Source organism: Orycteropus afer, unplaced genomic scaffold (assembly GCF_000298275.1).
Source record: "Orycteropus afer afer isolate SDZICR_OR568_19922 unplaced genomic scaffold, OryAfe1.0 scaffold00038, whole genome shotgun sequence".
NCBI lineage: Eukaryota > Metazoa > Chordata > Mammalia > Tubulidentata > Orycteropodidae > Orycteropus > Orycteropus afer.
The window spans coordinates 500,070-522,424 of record NW_006921625.1 but is presented as its reverse complement, the minus strand read 5'-3'; the positions used below and the strand labels follow the sequence as shown (position 1 = coordinate 522,424).

Here is a 22,355-nt window from a genome sequence, read left to right as displayed (position 1 = left end):
CACCAAGTCTGCCCCTAGAGAAGGTGTCATTGGGGGGACAGCACGGTCCCAGGCACAGAGGCGGCACTGGGGGCTGTGACCACACCACACGGTCGTCCTGATGAGGCTTGTCGCCAGGTTTCGTGCCCGTCGGCAGGGACGCCAGGCTGGCTGCCGTGCGGGGACCCGTGCCGGGCAAACTCACCTCAGGCACCGAAGCCGGAGCGCTGCCCACTGCGTTCACGTCCGCCGCCACGCACTTCAAACCCATCCTTCTGGCGCAGGACGCAGCGTGAGTGCCGCCGCCGTGGGGCTGGGAGGCTGGGGGCGCAGGGCCTCCCTGAGCGCTCTACCTCGTCCTGCCGCAGGGATGAGCGGGCTCTGGGCCCGGGATCCGCCGAGAGACCCGAGGAGAGGCGAGGCAGGGAGGGCAGGGGGACGCTGGTTCCCGAGGCCCACGAGGCGGTTACCAGCACCAACACGCCTGAGAGGCCTGCGCCGGGTGCGGAGCCACGGGACGCAGCCCCGGAGCAGCCGGGAGAGTCGGCGGAGGAGCGCTCCTGCCCTGCATCCCCCGTCCCAGCCCACCGGCCGGCAGAGAGCGCGACCTCGCAGACCCCCAGCTCCCCGGTCAGGGCTTCTCCACCCGCCTCACCCGGGAAGGCACAGGCCCAGCCGGAGCAGAGGCCCGAGGAGCCGACCCGGCGAGGGGCCACTTCCGGGGGCCCCGGACCTGCGCCTCCGGGAGCCCCCGCGGCCAGCCTCGGCCCACGCCGCCTGCCCAAGGCGGCCAGGGGCACTGCCGCTGAGCTCCCGGACCAGGAGCCCGAGGGCCCCCGAAGGGCCGCACAGGCCAGCCCAAATGGCCCCCGGGGCTCCTCGGGCCGAGAGCGGCCCAGGCCCGCCGACCGCCGTGGGTGCCCCACGGGCGCGGACACCGCTCCCCTGCAAAGGACGGCCTGCCCTTCGCTGCAGGAGGCCATGCGCCTCATCCAGGAGGAGTTCGCCTTCGACGGCTACCTGGACAACGGGCTGGAGGCCCTGATCATGGGTGCGCCAGGACGCCGGCCGCAGAAGAAAGCCGGGCACTGGGGGAGCTCCAAGTCAAGGGAGGGCGGGGCCGAGACCTGGGAGAGGTGTGGGGCGGGGTCGAAGCCTGGGAGCGGTGCAGGCCAGAGCCCAGAGTCCCACCTGAGACCCCGCCCCACTCCCCCAGCCCAGAGCCCCGGGCGCCCCTCCACCCCCAGCCCGGAACCCAGCTCTTGAGACCACAGAGTGACGTAGGTGATCATCAAGATGTGCTTGCCAAGGGGAAAAAAAAAAAAAAAAACCTCACTGCCTTTGAGTCTATCCGATTCATAGTGACCCCTCCTTGGGTTTGCAAGGCGGTATCACTAAGGGAAGTAGATTGCCCAACCTTCCTTCTGAGGAGTGGCGGGTGGGTTTGAACCGCCAGACTTCTGGTTAGCAGTCAGATGCCTTAGGCACTATGCCACCACATCAAACCTCCCTGGCATGTTTTCCAACCAGGGGAGTACATTTTTGCCTTGAAAGACCTCACGTACGCCACATTCTGCAGCGCCATCTCAGAGAAGTTCTGTGACCTTTACTGGGACGAAAAGTTACTGCAGAGCCTGTTCAAGGTGGTGAACAGGACGACATCACCCTCAGAGAGGTGGGCACCCTCCTGGAGGTGGAACCCCACAACGACCCTGTGTACCTGAGCCCAGGGCTCAGTTCTCCCCCCTCTGTGTGCATGGTGACCGTCACAGGGGCCGCCCCTGAGGGCTCAGTCAGCCCTGCTTCCCACAGCTTTCCCAAATTCCTTCTGGAAGTAAGGGCTCCCGGGAGTCACAGTAGGGGCCAGCTCGGCCTGGCGGCTGAAGGTGGTCTGGGTATCCACACACCCACTGAGAAGGGAGGCCTAGGCTACTCTGGATTCTGTCGAGAGACCCCAAGAAACTATTGACCCCACAGCCTGACTGCCGCCAACGTCCAGCTCAGCTGTCCTAGGTGATGCTGACCGGTCTGCACTGGCAGTGAGGGCACCCTGGGGAGGCAGCAGGCACTACAGCCACAAACTCAACTCACTGCCTTCAAGTCGATTCGACTCACAGCAACCCTTCCTTGGGTTTCTGAGGGTTTCCAAAGTGTTATCTCTACGGAAGTAGATTGCCCAGCCTTCCTTGTGAGGAGTGGCTGACGGGTTTGAACCGCCAGCCTTCTGGTTAGCAGTCAAAAGCCTGTCAAAAGCTCATTCACCCTAAGGGGACCTGCCAAAAGTGCATTCACCCTAAGGGTGCGTCATCACCGGGGGTGCTGTGGGATGTCTGCTCCGCTCCCCAGCGGGGCCCACATGGCGGTGAGACCGGGAGGCCCCCAGGTGAGCCTGCTGTGACCCTTTGACCACCAGTGTTTCGGAGGAGGCCAGGCAGCAGCCCGAGGGCGGCGTCCAGACCAGTGTGCCCAGCAGCTGCTCCCCATCCAGCAGAAGACCCTCAGGGCCCAGGCCTGGTAAGAGACAAGGTCCACAGGGGCGAGGCAGGGCATCTGCCCCCAGCCGGGGCTGCTTCCCGGGAGCCCCCAGCCCAGCCCCAGATCTGCCAGGAGTCCAGAGAGAGCTTCGCAAGCGTCTTCCGCAGAACCCCGCCCTCCAAGGCCCCCTACTAGCCTGGGATGCCCCTCAGCTGAGAACCTTGTCATTTCCAGAGGTCCAGGCTGAAGACTGCAAGAGGGGCTGGAGAGGGCAAGGGGCAGGGCTGGGCAGGGGCGGGGCTCTTCAGTTAGTGGGCAACCAGGGGTGGGTAATAGGCACTGAGCCCTGTTTGGGTAATCAGGAGCTGGCAAGCTTTTGTGGGGGGTCTGAGAGTCCATGGGTTCCGGGAGTCCTGGGGAGCCCCTGGAGTCCAGGCCACCCCACACAGGCGGCAGGCTCTGAGCATGTACCTGGGCATTTGTGAGATGTGACAGAAAGCTGGGGTTTGTTTCAAATATTCCAGAAGGACAGATGGGATGGATCTGGGGAGGTGAGGGGGCACAGTCGGTACCCACTGTGTCCAGGGCTGCCATATGGCAGACCCCGTGCCCTGTTCTGTGCCAAAGTCCAGTGGGAAGTTTCAAAAACAAAGTGCAAACATCCAGAAAGGAAAGCCCCATCCCGCCTGCCCCCCGTCACGATCCCTCCAACACATCTCCAGGGAACATCTCCAAAGCACTCTCATCCCAACCTGAGGAACAGCAGGTTTGGGAGAGGGGCCCAGGGACCCCTCAGGGCCCACATGGCGGTGAGATTGGGAGGCCCCCAGGTGAGCCTGATGTGACCCTTTGACCACCAGTGTTTCAGAGGAGGCCGTGCAGCAGCCCTACAGAAGTTGGGCCGTCGGGGGGCCTGCACCCTGATTCAGCTGGAATCACTGCCCCAGGTAACCACCATGTCTTCCTTCCAAGGAAAAGAGAAGCCGGCCGCCAGCCGCACCAGCAGGGCCCCCTGCTCACCCACACCACTGTCAGACGTCGACTCAGCAGAGCTCTCCCGGGGTAATTTTGAAGTGGGATTCCGGCCACAGAGATCCGTCAAAGCTGAAAAGGGGCCTGCAGCTGGAGACAGCCGTCCGTGTAGCGCGGACTCGGGCTCCGAGCTGGCTAGCGAGGGTTCCGACTCAAGGCCGGTGGCCCAGCTGGAGGAGGCAGGCCTGGGCAGGCCACGGGGCCCCGCTGAGTTCCACAGCTGCAGTCCGGGCTGGAGCAGCGCCTTCTACGAGGCCGACTGCTTTGGTACTGACGTGCTCAACTATGTGGAGGAGCTGAGGCGGCAGAAGGCCAGCGGGGCTGTGGACACTGATGCCCAGCACCCGGTGAGTCCAGCACCCAGGGTGTCCTGGCCTTATCCATGCAGGGACGGGGGGCTGTGTGGCCTCCATGGGATGCCGGCGTGCTGGCCCCTCCTGAGTCTCCTGGCTGTGGTGGCCGTGTGTGTCTGTGGTGGGTGTGCTGTGCTCACCTGCATGGGTGCTCCAGGAACGCACTCCAGGGAGTGAGAGAGGTGGCCTCTCTCTTGTGACCTAGGCCTGTAGGGCACTGTCCTATGGCCAAAGTAAGCTTTGGGATGCCACGCTCCCACCTCACCTGCCCACCCGAGCTTCCTCTGAGGGTCTCTCACTTTCAGATGAGAGGAAAGGCTGGAAGTGCCCTGCCCTGGGCCCTCAGGGTGGCCGGGCTGGGCCGTCAGGGTGGCCGGGCTGGGCCATCAGGGTGGCTGGGCTGGGCCCTCAGGGTGGCCGGGCTGGCCAGGCTGTCCTGGGCAAAAGCCCCCTCCGTGTGCAGATTCTCCCCGGTCAGGAGAGCCGAGAGGAGACTTCAGGCTTGAGTTCAGCCAGGCTTAGCCACCCTGACTGCAGAGAAGCTTGTCCCTCCACTTATCGGGACTGCCCTTTTCTGGGACCCACATTTACACCATGAAGCTCCTGTGGGAACCTCCAACGAACCTCTCTCCCCCCATCCCTGCTGCCAGTGCACCAGAAAGCCCCTGGCCTGAACTGCTGGGGCTGTGCTGGCTGGAGACCTCTGGGAGGCCAAGGTCATTCGAGGGCCCAGGGAGGACCACCGTGTGGGGCAATCAGGCCCCAGAGGGCCTGGGGCCCATGTTCAGGCCATTTAGGGCCATGTTACTCTGCAGTAGCTTCTGCTTGAAGAGGCAACTGACTCAGATGATGGATGCAGGGAAGCATGGATGTTCATAGGGACCATGCTTGGTAGGTAGACAGAGGGGAGGAATGGCCTCGTCTTGTTTGTTCCCTGAACCTCTTGGGAAGAAGTCCATCCTGGAGCCAGGATGGTGCCCAGTGAGCTTCCTGAGCCCTTCTGCTCAAGGAGAAAAACAGCTGGGGCCACGGTTCATGTTTTTCCTCAAGGACCTGCCACGTCCAAACAGAAACATGAAAGCACAGAACAACTGCCGAAAGACAGCGTGAGCTCATGAATGGGCGGTCAGCGAGGCATGGCGAACTGGAAGGGACACGTGCATTTTCTCCATTTGTTCATGGCAGTCTTCAGTGCGCCCAGCACACACTCTGCACACCTGCACTGACACACCTGGGCACCTGGGCACTGACACACCAGGGCACCTGGGCACCTGTGCGCTCCATACGTATGCACATACACACCTGGGTCCCTGTACACTTGTATACCTGCACCCATGTGGCCGGCACTGTAGGCGTCCCCAGGGAGAATGTCAGAGCTGGCGCCACCCCCTGAACGCCCAGCCTGGGTGCTGCAGTTCTCAGCCAGTGCTGTCAGCTGGAGCGGGCTTTGCTTTCAGCAGCTAGCTGATGGCCCTAGCGCCAGCCCACCCCTTCTTGTCTCTTTGTCAACAAGGTTCCGTTTTCCCAGCTTGCCTCCTCCCGACACTGTCAGCTGTCACATCTATTTAAACTCTGGCAACTGAGCGCCAAGTGTCCTCCAGCCATCCACATCGATCTCTTTACCTCTCAACCAGGTTAAGAACAGAAGGCCCAAGTATGTCATGTTTTATTTAGCTGTCGTGGCCCTGGTCAGCCTGTGGTCGGCGTTGACTACAGTCTCCCAGGATATGGGTTGTGGTGACACACCGGTGCACACTCTCTTCTTTATTGTCCCATCTTGTATGTGATGTTTAGCCCAAATCCATCCTTAAAATCGGTCAAGTCTCCATCCAGTTGCTGGTCCTGCTTGTAAAGAGCCAGACTCCAATCCCCACAACAGGGAAAAAGATGAGAAAATGAAAAGTCACAACTCTTCTGAGATTCATCAGAGAATTGAGGTCCCAAGGAAACACGCCCTCCCGAAAACTGGAGGGACAGACGGGGGCTGGTGCAGAGAATGGCCACTTGCCAGAGCAGGGCTTCTGCACTGACTGGTGTGTGGACACACTGTTCGCTGCTCAGTCTGCCCTGAAGCGTCCCCACGGGGGCAGAGGTGTCACCTGTCCACGCGCACTCGGCTGTCTTTGGTGCTTTCACTGTGGGCTGGCCAGCACGACAGTGCCACGGAGACAGGGCCATTTCCATGTCCCACTGAAAGCCGCCTCGGGGCTCAGGAGGGCAGCTGTCCGTCGCCACCGCTTGCGTCTCCCCCCCAGGAACTGGAGCAGCAGCTGATGATGGAGAAGAGGACCTTGCGGAAGGCTCTCAAGTTCCACCAGAAGCTCCTGCACAAGGAGGAGAGGCGCAAAGGTAGCGTCGCGGCCCGAGCACAGGCACCGCGTGAGCTCGGCTCCGGGGGCCCTGGGTGACCGACAGCCAGGCGCTCGGCCGCTGCTGGGAGCCTGGGGGTCGGCGTCTACCCAGACGCGCGCGGAAGGCCCGGCAGTCTGCTTCCAAGGACCAGCGCTGCGAGCCCTGTGGCGTGCCGTTCTCATCGGACACACGAGGGGCTCTGCGGCACCCGGTCCTCACCTCTGTCTCACCTTGCAGGCTCTGAGGTGAGGACAATGCTGTCCAAGTTGAAAGGGCAGTTGGAAGAAACGAAATCCAAGGTGCAGTTCCTCGGGCTGGTCAAGAAGTACCTGCAGGCAAGTCTCCCGGCAAGTAGGCTTCCCACCCGTCAGGAGTCATAAAACGTGCCTGGCTTTCAAAGTGGTCAATGGGAGCAGAAGCCAGGCCCCTGGGGCCGGGAGCAGAATGCCGTGGCCCTTGGTGTTACAGGCCACGCAGGGCCAACTCTGGCTCTCCCCGCAGGTGGCCTATGCGGAGCGGTGGGGCCTGGAGCCCAGCGCCCTGCCCGTGATTGTGAACATCGGGGCGGCCCACTGCGGGACGCTAGACTTCAGTCCACTGGACGAGTCCTCCTCCCTCATCTTCTACAATGTCAACAAGCCCTCATGCGGTGGCGGCAGCAGCGGCAGGCAGAGGAAGGCCCGTGTTCTGCAGGCCGGCACACCACTCGGCCTCATGGCTTACCTGTACTCCAGGTGAGTCCAGGGCGAGGGGGGAGAGGGCCACTTGGGCCTGTGGCTTACCTGTGCTCCAGGTGCACCCAGGTCAAGAAGGAAGCGGCCCCTCTGATCCCCTCAGGCCATGCGCCTTCTTGAGAGCAATGGGAAAACAGATTATTTAGGAAAAAAGAGAACGGGTCCCAGGAGGTGAACACGGGTGGGAAAGGGCCCCCATCCCCACCCTCCACAGAGACAAGTTCTCACTCCCATTTAATTAGGCTAAGATTCTAATCAGTTTTAAGTTGATTCTGCTAGCAGCCTTGGCCCCCTCTGCCCAGCTCTGGCCACAGGCCCAGGCTGGATACTTGTGAACAGAGACACATCTGGGTTTGCAGGTGTATGGGAGGAGAGCCACAAACACAGCCTTGCACAATCATGATGCCCACCTCTGAACACAAGCATGCATGGGTACCAGGACACAGCCTGGGGTCCCTGAGTCCTAAGTAGAAACCTGATCATGGGCACAGGGAGGCAGGGCCCCTCAACCCCAGGTATCATTAAGGGCAAAGGGCAATCGAGTGGCTGGAATCTCGAGTGCCACCAGCACCCCCATGGCTGGCTGGGGGTCCTCCTGACTGCCACCCTCCTGGGAAGGGGGCATCAGTACACACATGTTCACTTACACCCCAACATACACACATACCCCACACGCTCAGTCACCAATGCTGTCACATACCCTGACTCTGCTCACTCACTCACATTCACACACTGGCTCACACATTCACACTTATACACCCACATTCACAAGCACACATCCTCCCTCATGCAACACACAGTCACATACACCTACATTCACACCCATGTTCACACATACCCACATTCACATGCACACATGTTCACTCATGCACACACACGTAGTCATACAGACCCACATCCATGTGCACACACACTCATGCATGCATACGTAGTCATACACACCCACGTTTATATGCACACATTCACACATGCTCATACACTCACACCCACATTCATATGCACACATGCTCACTCATTTATGCACACACACAATCGCACTCCCACATTCACATGCACGCATTCACACACACCCACATTCATCTGCACACATCCTCACTCATGCACACATACAATCACATACCCACATTCACAGACGTTCATACACATAACCATGCACTTGCACTCATACACATGTACTCACCCAGGTCACATATGTAGTCACATATGTAGTCACATGTGCATGCTCAGTCACACAGATGCACTCATACTGTCACACATGCACACTCAAACCTACATACACATAATCATTCACACACATACATGCACACTAACCTACATCCACACACACCTGTAATTGCACACATGCACTCACCTCCACACACACTCACACACAGGTGTCCAGTTGTCTGAAGTCTTACAAGGTTCTGACAAACTCTAGAACAGCCTAGATCACTATACCCTTATCAGCATCATTCCTACGGCCACACACAGACTCACACCCACACTCCAGACTCCTCTCCATCCCCCGCCTGGGGCAGCCACTGACCTGAATGTCCCCAGCAGAGTGAGGGGCTCTGGCTGTGGGGCCACCTGGCAGGAGCCTGGGGCGGGCATGGTGTCCTGAGCCATGTGGCCCCCAAGCAGCCAGTCTGGAGCCCCGCCCCTGCGGCTCTTGTGCCTCCAGCAACGCCTTCCTGGAGGGCTACGTGCAGCAGTTCCTGTACACTTTCCGGTACTTCTGCACACCACACGACCTCCTGCAATTCCTCCTGGACCGCATCAGCGGCACCCTGTCCAGGTAGCGGCCCCCGCGGTGACTGGCCCAGCCCGGAGCACTTTCCTGGCACACAGGAGGCCAAGCCACCACAGACTTCTGCTCAGAAATGGGCTCTGGGGACACGGCCTCACGGGCTCAGAGATGAGCAAGCACCCAAAGCAGGCCCCTTCAGACAGCAGCAGACTGTGAGCAGATAGTGGGGCTGCCAGGCCTCGTGGAAGAGGCAACGGGGGGACCAGTGAGAGGGCCAGGGCCGGTGCTGCACCGGAAGTCGGGCGGGCTGGGGAGGAGCCTGCACGGGTAGCAGATGCGCAGAGTCGGGAGCAGCGAGATAGGCTGGGTCCAGGGCCAGACTGAAGGTCCTCCAGGTCAGGGGCTGTGGGGTCAGCCCAAGGGCGGAGGCGGCAGCTTCAGCTGGTCAGCACCTTATGAGGTCACGAAGCAGAGGGGGCTGTGAGGGACAGAGACGTGGCGCCATGGGGCCTGGGAGGGGGTGGAGCAGATGAGGAGGGAGAATGAGGGGCATCAGTGGAAGAGTCTAGGAAGATGGGCACCCCATGGGCCAGAGGAGCCCTGGGGGTACCCGGGGGGAGCAACAGTGGGGGACAGAAAAACCACCGAGGAAGGAGCGGTGGTGGGAGGAGACAATGGTCTGAGCATCCCTATACTCTGGGGGATGACCCGGGAGAGGCCTGTGACCTAAAGAAACACTCACGGAAAAATGGCAGTCAGCCTCGGGGGGGGTGGGGCTAGCACCAGCACAGGAAGGAGGCCCAGGGAAGGCACAGGTGCAGGAGAGGAGACAAGCCAGCCGCCAGGGTGGGCGGCCAGGGAAGGGGACAGCCCAGTCTCTGCAGTGGTATGATACCAGGCTGGCTGGGATCAGTGAAGGTGGTGGTAGTGGCACACGCTGGCCTGTCATCTGCCCCCTGCCCCGGGATACCCCTGCACCACCCTTCACTCGGCTGAGTGTCATGTCCCAGCTGCCCAGGCCATCCCCACGGAAGCTGCACCTGCCTCTCTTTCCTGCTTCTTGCTGTTCCCTGTCCCCCCCAAGCATCCCAGGTACAGGGGTCGGGGGAGGTGCTGGAGAGTCACAGCCCGGCCCCCAAGAGCACGCGGAGAGGCAGCCCCCACCCCAGGGGGGCGGGATGGGGCTACATGCCCTCTTGGAGACAGGCCCAAGTTCAGAGCCAACACGCCCCCCCTTGGCGGAGCAAGCTCAGCAGGACCCCGTGAGCTTGGGCCTGCTCCCCTGTGTCTGCAGAGCCCACCAGGAGCCCTCGTCGACCATCACCAAGATCTACAAACGCAGCTTCTGCCTGCTGCAGGCCTGGGTGGAGGAGTGCTATGCTGTGGACTTCAGGAGCAACAGCGGGCTGTGTGGACAGCTTCGCGGCTTCCTCTCCTCCAAGGTGGCTGTGGCTGTGGGTATGGACAGTGGGGGGCTGTCCTCGTCCATGAACCAGCAGTCCCGACACCCCTGCCTGTGCACCTGCCCAGATCACACCTCTGGACAGCTACGCAGAGCACGTGCTGGCCCTGCTGGAGGTGAGCACGGACCAGCGGGGTGAGGGGACCACACGTGGTGGAGACCTGGAGGACCTCAAGAAGACTGAGGAGGACACCCGGCCCCTCAACGCCCTCTGTAAGAAGTTCTCAGAAGACGGCCTCTCCCGGAAGGTGGGGCCTTTCCCAGAAAAGGGTCTGCCTCCCCTTGACCCAGCTGTGAGGACAAAGCTTGTGTGTGCACACACATACATGTGTGTACACATATACAAGTACACATGCATGCACACATAGAAGCACATGTACACATGTGCACGTGCATGTGTGCATGTGTGTGGGTATATGCAGATGTGTACAAGCACACATGCATGCCCGCATTCATTTACAGTTGCACCTACACAAGCACGTATATACTTGTTCATTTATATACTTGTTTGTGCACACACATGCATATATGCACGTGTACAAGCACACATGTATGCTCATTGACACAGTAGCATGTGTACGCGTGCCTGCACATGCACAAGTACACATGTGCATATGTTCATTTACACATCTGCACTGCATGCACGCCTTGCACATACATGTGACACATGTACAAGCATACACATATGCACACACACGTTCCTCCTTATAGCCTGGGCAGCAATCCTGCTGGGCTGGGACGTCCCACCTCAGGCCGGGGTTGGCAGCAGGGCATGGCCAGGTGCTCTGATAAGGTGGGCCCAGAACCCAGGTGAAAAAGCCCACAGTCAGGAGCCTTGGGGCCAGAGCAGGGTCTGAGGTGACCTCTTCGGAAATACATGGGGACAGCCCAATTCTAGCAGCCGTTGTCCCCGGGAGTAGGACAGGTGTCCCCCAGGACAGCAGCAGATCAGGGCTGTGGGGACTTGCACCCTGGCTCCAACCCACAGGCTGAAGAGTCTTGGGACTGGATCACCTGGGTCCCGGGGGTTGCCAAGAGGGGGTGGGGGGCCTCTGGTGGCCGTGGGGAGGCCCTCAGCTCCGCCTGGCCTCGCACAGAGCTTCCCCTGGCGGCTGGCCAAGGGGACCGGGCTGGCGCTGGGGCCGCACAAGGAGCGTCCGTATACCATCGCGTCTGCCCTGCCCAAGCCCTGCTTCCTGGAGGAATTCTACGGCCCCTACGCCAAGGCTGGCGAGAAGGGGCCCTACTTCCTTACGGAATACAGCACCCAGCAGCTCTTCACCCAGCTGACGCTACTGCAGCAGGTAAGCCAGACATGCCCCTGCCCATGCTCCTGGAGGGACGGATGGGCCGTCGGTGAGGAGAGCCAGTGGCCAGACGCTCAACTCAGAGCGGAGCCCAAGAGGGACTACGGCCGGGTGCACTGGGCCACCGGTCTCCCCTCGCCTCTCCCCGCCACGTCTCCGACAGTTTAGGATCACGGACACTAGAGGGCGCCGGCGGGCCGCTCTGGGGAGCGAGGCTCCGCCCCCCTCCCCCCCCACCTCCCCACCCCCGGGCAGCCCCGCCACGCCCCAAAAGCTCCGCCCCCGCCTCCAGGCAGCCCAGCCCCCTTGGCTCCCTGGGAAGCTCCTCCCACGTCCCCTGGGTAGCTCCGCCCCCTTGGCTCCCTGGCTGTTGCTCAGAATTTGGGCCTTGCCCAAGACTGTGTGGGGCCCAGGTGTCCGCGAGGCACAGGGCGACAGAGGCTGAGCCATCCCACCCTCTGCCCTCACCACGGGTGGCAGCAACGCACTGGCAGGGGGAGCCCCGCTGACCACACCTAGCTGGGCACCCTGGTCAGCACGGAGCCCGTAGTTAGAGCTGCCCCAAACCCCAGGTTTCTCTGGGGCTCTTATGTTGACCATCAGGCCCTTGGGAAGGGTGTTGCTGAGAGTGTCCGCGTCCCCGGCAGGAATTGTTTCAAAAGTGCCACCCGGTCCACTTCTTAAACTCCCGGGCCCTGGGCGTCGTGGACAAGGGCACAGCCAGCCCCGCGTAAGTGCCCACCGCGCGCTGCTGGCCATGGACGGGCGGGCTGCTCTTTTGCAGAGCTGGGCTGGGAGGCTCCCGAGGGAGGTGACCGTTTCATTCAGCGTGCTTGGGAATGATGGGGGAGTCAGACCCCACCCCACTTTGTGCAGCCCCAGCGTGTCCATCCGGGCTCATCCGGCTGGAGCTGGCCCAGGAGCTGGCCCAGGTGTGGCCCCCTCCCCAGGCCCAGGAAGGGGACACTCTGAAGCATGTCTTGGGTGTGGCATTCTTGTGTGACCATCCTTGTGTGTGACACCCCATGTGACATCCATGTACATAATGTCCTCATGATGTCCTGTCTCCATACGTGACTTTCTCATGTGTGACACCCATGACATCCCATGTGCCCTCCCATGTGACATCCATTTATGATGCCGTCATAATGTCCCGTCTCTCCATGTGGCTTTCCCATGTGATATCCCATGTAACCTCCTGTGTGACGTGCATGAACAGTATGTCCTCATGATGTCCCACGTCGCCATACGTGGCTTTCCCATGTGACCTCCACGCACCTGTGTTTCTGTGCCAGTGCCATCTCCTCCGAGTCGCTGTCGGCCAGTAGCTTGTTTCTGCCAAATTACACCCAAGACCAGTACCTGCTGCGACTGCTGAGGAACGCAGAGGACGTGAGCACCTGGGTAGCCGCGGAAATTGTGACCAGCCACACCTCCAAGGTAGGCCCTCTGCTGCTTCTCGGTGGGATGCCCAGGTGTGGGGGCTTGGTGGGTCCTGGGGGTATGGATCCACCCCATCAGCCCAGTACCGGGTGCAGGACTCAGATCTCAGGGCCAGGGGTATCTGAGATAAAAGGTCAAAGTGGCACCATGGCACTCACCACCGTGTCTGTCACACTAGACACAGCCCAGCTCACGGGTATGTAGCACCCTCACCTCCACGCCAGGCACATCCCCCCCTTTCCTGGAGGGCCTCCACCTCCCCTGCTTCCTGCCCACCCAGACACCTGGCTCCCTTCCCAGAAGCAAAGACAATCCTCACCCTGCTTGGACCTTCACACGCGCTAGCACATACACACACGCATGCACAAACACGTATACACACAGGACACGTGCTGAGACATACACACACGCAAGCACACGCACACTTGGCGTTGCACAGGCACGTGTCCAGTCTCTCCCATGGACATGGTCCCTCCGACACCTACTCCCTCTGCCTCTGTCCAAGTCTTCCCACAACCTTCCTGCCGAAACTGCTCCCACTGCCCACTCCGAGCACAGCTGGGAGTGCACTGCAGTTTTGGGCTAAAGTTGGGCCTCCTTGCCCATCTCTACATTGACCAGGGTTTGCCTTTCGTTTTGTTTCATGTAAGGCTCCTCACTCTCCTGCCCCTCCATCATATTCTGACGTGGCATTGGAGACGTGTGCCCATCCACCCACAAGTAGGGGGCATGTGCTGGTCTGCACTCGAGGCCCGGTTACTCTAATGGGTCCCCAGAATGCACCCCGTTTGTCGGTGTTGAACTGGACAATTTGCAGTGCCGTCTGCCTGTTTCAGTTGCAGGTGAACTTGCTGTCCAAATTCCTGCTGATTGCCAAGTCTTGCTATGAGCAGCGGAATTTTGCGACGGCCATGCAGATCCTGGGAGGCCTGGAGCACCTGGTCGTCCGGCAGTCTCCTGTGAGTCCACCGGGCGCGCGTGGGGATGGGCCTAAACGGCCACAAGGTTCACTGCACTTTCATTCCAGGCCTGGAGGATTTTACCCGCCAAGATTGCCGAAGTGGTGGAGGAGCTGAAGGCCGTGGAGGTACGGCCCCTGGGCTTCTCCCAGGCCACGTGACCCACACACCAGGCGGCCCAGAGCCCGGGGCCCCGCAGAGCGTGCACAGTGCACACGGGGCTGTGGGCACCCACCTGGCTTTGCTGTGGGCCACCCAGCCTTGCCGCTCACCTGTGCAGAGGCGGCCATGAGGCTCCAGGGCCCCGCCCTGAACCACCTTCGCTCCAGGCCTCACTGGTCTGATTCTTGGCACTGCCAAGGCCGGCCTGGCCATGGTGGATCCTGTGGGCCCCTGTACCTCACACGATAACACTTGCACAGATATTCAGAGGGGCACAGAGACCAGACAGTCCCAGGTCCTAGACACTGGTCCCCAACAGGGCTCCCCACAGGCCTGGCAGTGTTCCTCCTCAGCCCCAAGATGAATGGGGAGCGTCTCTGTCCCTGGTCCCTCGGTCCTCCAGCAACCTGAGCCCCCCTGGATCTCTTGGGGGACAGCAGAGAATAAGTAAGAAAATGAGTTTGCCACATCTGTGGCCTGAAGGGCAGAGCTTCAGCCTCAAGACCATGGTGTCTGGATCCACGGCCCCGGAATCCAAGCTGTTCTGAGTGGGTGCTAGTCAGGATGTGTGTTGCCACCCATGCAGAGGGCACTGGGGCTGGCCTTGGGAAGCCCTGCTGCCCTTGTCAACCCCCATCTCTTTCCGTCTCTCCTTCTCTCTCCTTCCTTCCCCGCCCCGGGCCAGGTCTTCCTCAAGAGCGACAGCCTGTGCCTGATGGAGGGCAGGCGCTTCCGCACCCAGCCCACCATCCCCTCGGCCCGTCTCCTGGCCATGCACGTCCAGCAGCTGGAGACCGGAGGCTTCACCATGACCAACGGGGCCCACAGGTGGAGCAAACTCAGGTGAGGCGCCTCCTACCAGTCCCCCTCCTCACCAGAGGGTGGGGCCCACCCCTCACTGGGTCCTCCCCAGCCTCAGGGCCTCAGTGCTCCCTCCACCCCGGAGCTCCGAGGTCCAGAGCCTCCTTGCAGATCAAGCCAGGACAAACCCCACCCACCTTACCTCCTCACCCACCACTGCACCTCCTCAGCCCTCAGTACACACTTCCTCCTGGGGCTGTTCGCAGAGCTGCAGTCCCACCAGTTACCTACCCAGCTCACCTGGAAACCCAACCAGCAGGGAATAAAAGTGGACAGGTGGATGGACAGATGAATGGACGGATGGGCAATGATGGGTGAATGCATGCGTGGGTAGATGGACAAAGAAACGGACAACAGGTAGACAGACAGATGGACACATAACGGGATGGAAGGATGGGCACACGGATGGCTGGATAGACAGACAGGTGGACAGAAACAGACCCAAGTGATGACATGAGGGCTGGTCTGGTGAATAGGCACACAAAGCCCACCTTTTGGTCTTTGTTCTTTGAAAGATGGTGTCTCACCAGTGCACGCAGGCACGCAGGGACCCGCGCAGCCCAGAACACTGCCCCACCCGCGTGAATTGGTCTCCTCCCCAACAGGAACATAGCCAAGGTGGCCAGCCAGGTCCATGCCTTCCAGGAGAACCCCTACACATTCGCCCCTGACCCCAAGCTCCAGTCATTCCTCAGGCAGAGGATTGCCCGCTTCAGTGGGACCAATATCTCCATCCTGGCAGCGGATAGCAGGGCCAGTGTCCACCAGGTCGCCAGCGAGAAACACTCCCACAAGATTCAGGACAAGTTACGGAGAATGAAAGCCACGTTTCAGTAATGGACGGGGGTCTGCCCGTCAGACTCTAGGCCAGGGACGAGCCTGTGGGGAAGGGGTGGCAGGATAGAAGCCTGTCCCCAGGGCCTCCTGCTCGATAGTCCTGCACCTCCTGGCCAAAACACCGTGTCCATGGTATTAGATTAGCTACTCCCTAAAACCTAAGTACAAAGAGGGCTGGGCGCTACCAGAGGCAGCTTCTCCTGGGGGGGGGGGGGGTGCTGAGTCATCGGGAGGCAGGGCTTAGAGGGTGCCACCCAGGTGGGACAGGATGGGCAGGAGGTGTGGGGAGTGTCTGCTGGAATTAAAACCCAGGTAAATAGATGGGTCAAGGCCCCAGAGCTTGCCCACCTAGGAATTTCATAGGCATGACTCTCACCCTGTTCCCGAGCCAGCCCCTGGAAGCCACTCCAGGCTCAGCATCCAGATTCTGTGAGCAGGCTCCATGTCAGCAACAAGGGACCAAACTGGGCTGAGAAAGCAGGACCAAAGGACCAAAATGGCCGGGAAGGCAGGACTCTGCTGGCCTTTGACCTAAGACCCCTGGCTCAGGGTTCCAGAATGTCCGCTGGAGCCTGTGAGGCCTTCCTAGGTCAGCCGACACACCACACTCCACCCGGACTCCGCGCAGGCCCCGTCGGCCTCCGTGGGAGCCAATCCCAGCCACTGCCTGGGCCCCGTGCCGGCCGCTCCTGCCCAGCCCAGCTCCCAGGCAGAGGTGTCCCGCAGAGGCTCTGCTTCCTAGAAAGGAGCCCAAGCCAGCAGCGCCAAAGCCCAGGCAGTCTGCAACTCAAGTGCCCTCTGCCCCATTGCGTGGCCCAGGGACCCCGCGGCGTCAGGCGCTGCCCCCCGCCTCGAGCAGCAGCAGCACGCAGGCCCGTCCCGCCCTGCACCCCTGGGCTATCTCGCTGGGCCTCGCCACTGGTCCGGTCTTGGGACCTTGCGCAGGAATGACGTCTGCTGCCTCGGGGCACCATGCCCTTCCCAGAAGTTCCATGTTTTAAGCGTTTGCACATTTAGCGGAGGAAGTCTTTCTGGCCAGCAGGACGAGAGTCAGGATAGGGCACGAGTCAGTCCTCACCAGGGGCCCAGGGAGACAGCCACCTGCCCCACTGCTCTCACCCCACGCAAGAGGCACCAACGGCTCCTTGGAAGATCTTGCCAATGAGTCCAAACCAGTCTTTTGAGTTTTTAGAATTAGTGATTCTTTAGTGCAACCAGCTAGCAGCGTGTCTGGGGAAACTGTTGCCCGCGATAAAACTTGGACTTGCAAACGCACAGCCCCGTTTCCCCACATCCACCCACTGAGGGCCGCCAGGCCCGGTGCAAATGCCACGCGAGAGCCACGCCTTCGCGCCGGCACTGTTTGCTCTTTTTAGGCTTTTCTACCAGTTCTGTTCCGCCAGTCAACTTGCCCATTTTCAGATTTTGTATTTAACAAAGACAGCGCCCCACGGGCAGGACATCGTCTGTCCTGCACACAGGAACGAGACGTTGCTCCTCCACGGGGGATGTCCGGCTTCTGGCTTCCGCACGGCTGTCTGCATGCCGCCTGCCCTTCCGTGAGGTGGATTTCTAAATAAAATCATTTCTACCCAGATGACGTCTCGTGCTTCCTTGGTTTGTCACTCCAAGGCGACGCCTGCTTGGAGGCTCAGATGGTCTCCATGGTGAACGGAGTCACCCTCACAGGCAGCTGCAGGGCTCTGGGGAAGGAAGAGGTCAGCGCACAGTGCACAGCCTGCGCAACATTCCACTCTGGGAAACCAGGGACACTTACTCTGCGGCTGTTCTGGAAACCTGCACCCCAGCCCATCTCTCTGCTGACTAGCGCCTCCCTGTGCCCACCCACCCCCAGCCCAGGCCCGGCCGGCACCCCCAGCTCGCACACCTCATCTCACAGCCTGTTGAGCAAATGGAGCCGAGCTCACTGCCTGCTCCCCAGGGCATGTGACATCAACAGCGCCCTGGCCACGTTTGGGGGGGTGGGGAGCTGACCCGCACAGAGACCCTGGAGTTGCCTTGTGGCGGCCGGTCGATGCCAGGGCTTGGCTGGGATTCAGAAAGGGTCCAGCCACAGTGTTGGGAGCTCCTGGGTGGCGCAAACTGGAAAGGCTGGATTTTTCTTCATCTACCCAGCGGTGCCTCAGAAGGAAGCCAGCTTCCTAAAATTGGCTATTGAGCCCCTGTGGCGTGCAGCTCCACTCTGACACCCACAGGGTCCATGAGCCAGGCACAGTGTGATGGCCCCTAGTTTGTAAAATAACATGGGACAGGCTGTCACAGCAAAGGGCGGGCTTTGGGGGCCAAGGGTTCAAATCATCCTGTCCATTGGCATCCCCATGGAAGAGCTGATGGGCCTTTGGGGCAGTTCCTGTCAGGATCAATAATGCTGTGGGCCTGGGTCAGTGTCTGGGCCAGCCTTAAAGGGATGCCGATGAGCCCAGGGAACCGCTGAGATCACAGTACGTGGCCAGCCAGCTGCAGCTGTGGGACAGTAGGTGGGCAGGGCGGACCACCCAGAGGTGCGTCAGAAGACAGGCCTGGCGATCTGACTCCGGGAACATGATGGAGCACGCCTACGCTGCGCACCCGTGTCCCCGGGAGGCAGCATCCACTTGGTGCACCAACAGCAACACGCACAAGTGGAGCTCTTCGTGGTGCAAACGGCTGGCACGCTCGGCCACTACCTGAACATCTGAGTCCACCCGGAGAAGCCTTGGAATAAAGGCCTGGCTGTCTCCTTCAGAAAACTCAGCCCTGAAAGCCTGTGGAGCAATTCTACCGGGACAGGCCTGGGGCCACGTGAGCCGGGGTTGACTGCAGGCAACTTGTTCCCAGTTTCAAACACTAAACCCACAACCAGCCAAGTGGGGCAGCCCAGCCAGTACTGCACTAGTCCCACGTGGATTCGAGACAAAACCCTGCAGGGCACCTGCTCTGCAGAACCAGCCCCTGGTTGGAATTAAGCCCCAAAGGCTTAGCCCTTACTCTGATGAGACACTGGAGACCCCGACCCAGAAGGACCCAAGGGCCTCAGACACCCACCTGAGGTTAAGGTGACCTTCTGCTCCTAGAAGCGGTGTCAGGAAGAATTACCCAGAACCTGGCAAGAGACCAAAAGATGACTGCTTGTTCATGCATTTCATTCTGGAATGTTCTCTAACAGGTCACGCAAGAATTATCTTATTCTGCAGGGAATGTAATTTGGCTTTGATGTCGATTCAGCTGCTCCTGGAGACGACAGGCTGCCCTGCAGACGTCGCAGGGGATGCACATGGCATCTGCCCCTTAGGAAAGACAGCATGGAGCCCACGCTTTCTCCACCCGCAGGATGTGAGCCAAGCATCTCCAACTGTCCATCAGCACACCCTCCCTACGTGGCGACTCAAAGCTCTGTCCCTCAAATTCTCCTGGAACCACTTCACCACCCCACAGGTCCCTCGTCAGTTAGATAAAGCATCACCCGTTCATCCACGTAAGTGTTATATGTTACCTTTTTGTCACTATGCTCTGACAATGGGAAGGTTTACTTTGGGTGGGTCAGGCAGTTTTCCATGAGATGAACTTTCTCACATCAGTAAGTCTGTAACAAGTAGAAGTCCTGTGAAAGGGCTAGCTCTGGTTATCACGAGTGGATTGGCTCCCGTGCTGGCCACAACAGGGCACCTCCAACAGCAGCATTTATTCTCTCCCTGTGCTGGAGGCCGGGGGTCTGGACTTGGGCCCTCGGCACAGCCATGCTGCCCCCCCCAGCTGCCGAGGGGCTGCCTCTCCTCTCTCCAGCTGCTGGTGGCTGCAGACCTTCCTGGGCTTGTGGCCGCCTCACACCAACCTCTGCTGGTGCCTTCACAAAACGGTCCTCCTCTGTGCCTGCCTGCCTGCCTGTCTTCTTAGGACACGAGTCATAAAGAGATCAGGGCCCACCCTAGTGACAACATCTCAACCAGTTCTATCTGCAGAGACCAAATTTCCAAACAAGATCACACTCACAGGTACAGGGGTTCGGACAAACAAGGTCACAGAGGTACAGGGATTCAGACTTGAACACAACTTTTGGGGGCACAGATCAACCCTTAACATTAAGCAAAGCCGGTGGACCTCTCCCCAGGGCCCCCAGACCTAGTCTGCAAAGAGTTTTATCAGGAATCCGGAGACACTGAACTTTACCAAAAGTGTTTCAGCTTCTATTGAAAAAAATCGTATCGTTTCCTCTTTTGTGGCTGGGTAGATTCCCAGTCAGATCTTTTAAATGCTGAGTAGCAACGGCATTCTTGGAACCACCACACTTGCCTGTGACTCACCAGCCTCCGTAAGCATCACTGGACTCAACGCTGACGTTTTGTTCAGGGTTCCTGCGTCTACGTGAACAAGAGCTGCTGCCCAACAGTGCCCTTTCCTGGCGGTGGCCCTGATGCCTGTGACGTCAGTCCCGCTGCCTGCGTTCCCACCTTTTCTGCTGTCCGAGCATCTGCACGGAGCTGGTGCTGCTCCTTCCCTCAATGCCCGGAAAATGTCATCAGGGAAGCCACCGAGCTGCTGGTTCTCTGTAGTAGAGTTTTAAGTTTGTTACTGTATTTATAGGTGTGACAATAAACAGCTTTAAATGATTTCTTAAAAATAGAACCGTTCACAGTACCTTCAAAACATCAAGTAACTGAAACTAAACTGAATGTAGGACGTGTGAAAGCTCTACACTGAAAGTCATCAAACGACACTGAGAAAAGGTGAAGAAGGCGTGAGGGGGTAGCCGTGTCCTAGTCACAGACAGGGCACTGGATTTGCTAGTATGTCACTGTTCCAGTTCCCCAGTGCCGCTCTGACAGGAACAGACCACAAATGGGATGGCTTTAACAAACAGGAATTTATTCTTACAATTTTTAGAGGCTAGAAGTCCAAGTTCCAAGTGCCAGGCTCTAGGGGCTGTGTGAAAGCCCCTCGACCTTGGGCTTCAGCTCTGCCTTCTGCTCCCAGCCCACTGAAGCTAGAGGCATATCTTCACTCAGGCAGCTACTGGCTGCTGAAGCTGACAAGCTCAAGGTCGACAAGTGAAAAGGCACAGTCCCGATATTACCTAACCACACAGCAGGCCATTCATTCAAGTCCATTGGAAGTCCCAAGGTTGGTAGGGCATGCAGGCTTCTGAACAACGACACGGCTACATGCAGGGTTCAAGTGTACCATAAGCTAGAGACTATCCCAAAGCTGCTTCTTATATATGGGAAGCAGACCACATCCCTAAAGCAGCTACTCAGCTGCTTGTGGTAGGTCCCACCATAGAGCTGACTGCCAGTCTCATCATGGGGAATAACTACCACCAGCTGCCCAGCCACTCAACCAGGCCCAACCAAGTTGACACACAACCTAACCAGCACAGTCACCTCGCCCTAAATCCATCTGTGCTTCTCACGGCGAATAACCAAAGGCCCCAGGTTTTGCTGAAATGGACTAACCGGTCCTGAACCATGTGTGTGTGAAAGGAACCGGCACCATCCAGGGGAGCCCCAGAGGGACATAGCTGGGGACGTGCACACTCCAACATTCACGGAGACAGAGAGTGCGCATGTACAGTGAGGGTGTACTAACCGGTCCTAAACCGTGTGTGTGAAAGGAACCAGCACCATCCAGGGGAGCCCCAGAGGGACACAGCTGGGGACGTACACACTCCAACATTCACGGAGACGCAGAATGTGTATCAGTGAGGGTGGACTAACGGGTGAGACCAACCTGCACACGCACTGCACGTCAAGATCACGTGATTCACAGCACAGGGGGCTCTGCAGTTCCTGGGCACCGTGACCTTGTCAACAAACTGGGAAAAGCAAACCTTGAGCTGAAGTTCACCTGAGATGTGTTGCAGCCCTGGTATGACGGGTACGCCTCAGAGAAGTATTCAGGGATAAGCAAAGATGTCTTCAACAGAGCACCTGGGGATTGCCGAGAAGAATCGACTGCAAATCTGACTCCATGAGAATTAAGAACTTGTGTTTGTCAGGAGACTCCATTAAGATTGCAAATCCAAGCCACAGGCTGGAAGACAATATTTACAAAGCCTACAGCCAGCAAAGCAGCTCTGGTGGCACAGTGGTTAAAGCACCTGGCTGCTAACCAGAAAGGTGGCAGTTCAAATCTACCAGCCACTCCACAGGACAAAGATGAAGCAGTCTGCTTCCATCACGATGTACAGCCTTGACAGACAACGTTTCTACAATGTGTTGGTATGTTCCATAAGAATAAGATTTCTCAGGTGTATAGTAGAGCTGCCAAGGGACAAGGTTGTAGTCACTTGTTGGCCACAGCCAGCTGCCCAGAGGGAGCGAGTAGTTGGACCTGTGGGCTCGGGACCATAGTTGCACAGGACATCAAGTTCAATTGGCATAACATACTACACAAAAACACTGTTCCACATCCTACTTTGACAAGTAGCGACTTGGATTTTAAAAGCCTGCAAGTGGCCATCTAGATGCAACAATGGGTCGCTCCTTGTCCAGAGCAAAGAAGAATGAAGAAAACCAAAGATTCATGGAAACAATTAGTCCAAGTGACTGGTACACCATGTGATCCTCAGCCTATATGACTATGAGACCAGAAGATCTAGATGGTGTCCAGCTACCACTGTCAACCATTCAGAGGGGGGATCTATGGAGGAGATCCTAGATAGAGAGGGAGAACA

General features: G+C 59.0%; 2 protein-coding genes across 2 annotated transcripts in view; both read left to right on the top strand.

Annotated features, from left to right (window-relative positions):
- The window catches only part of KNDC1 (kinase non-catalytic C-lobe domain containing 1), a 41,077-nt gene extending 25,392 nt beyond the window's left edge, over positions 1-15,685 (top strand). Inside the window, exons 13-31 of the mRNA XM_007936878.1 lie at positions 118-271; positions 348-1,030; positions 1,510-1,654; positions 2,393-2,493; positions 3,177-3,220; positions 3,315-3,833; positions 6,095-6,188; positions 6,429-6,526; positions 6,693-6,925; positions 8,589-8,702; positions 9,949-10,096; positions 10,185-10,364; positions 11,214-11,420; positions 12,071-12,153; positions 12,719-12,863; positions 13,703-13,825; positions 13,894-13,953; positions 14,673-14,830; positions 15,454-15,685. Of these exons, the coding sequence (XP_007935069.1) occupies positions 118-271; positions 348-1,030; positions 1,510-1,654; positions 2,393-2,493; positions 3,177-3,220; positions 3,315-3,833; positions 6,095-6,188; positions 6,429-6,526; positions 6,693-6,925; positions 8,589-8,702; positions 9,949-10,096; positions 10,185-10,364; positions 11,214-11,420; positions 12,071-12,153; positions 12,719-12,863; positions 13,703-13,825; positions 13,894-13,953; positions 14,673-14,830; positions 15,454-15,685 (3,521 nt within the window). The remainder of the gene's footprint in view (positions 1-117; positions 272-347; positions 1,031-1,509; positions 1,655-2,392; positions 2,494-3,176; positions 3,221-3,314; positions 3,834-6,094; positions 6,189-6,428; positions 6,527-6,692; positions 6,926-8,588; positions 8,703-9,948; positions 10,097-10,184; positions 10,365-11,213; positions 11,421-12,070; positions 12,154-12,718; positions 12,864-13,702; positions 13,826-13,893; positions 13,954-14,672; positions 14,831-15,453) is intronic.
- Positions 15,686-18,247: 2,562 nt separating this feature from the next.
- The window catches only part of UTF1 (undifferentiated embryonic cell transcription factor 1), an 8,589-nt gene continuing 4,481 nt past the window's right edge, over positions 18,248-22,355 (top strand). Inside the window, exon 1 of the mRNA XM_007936877.1 lies at positions 18,248-18,342. Coding sequence (XP_007935068.1) covers positions 18,248-18,342 — 95 coding nt within the window. The remainder of the gene's footprint in view (positions 18,343-22,355) is intronic.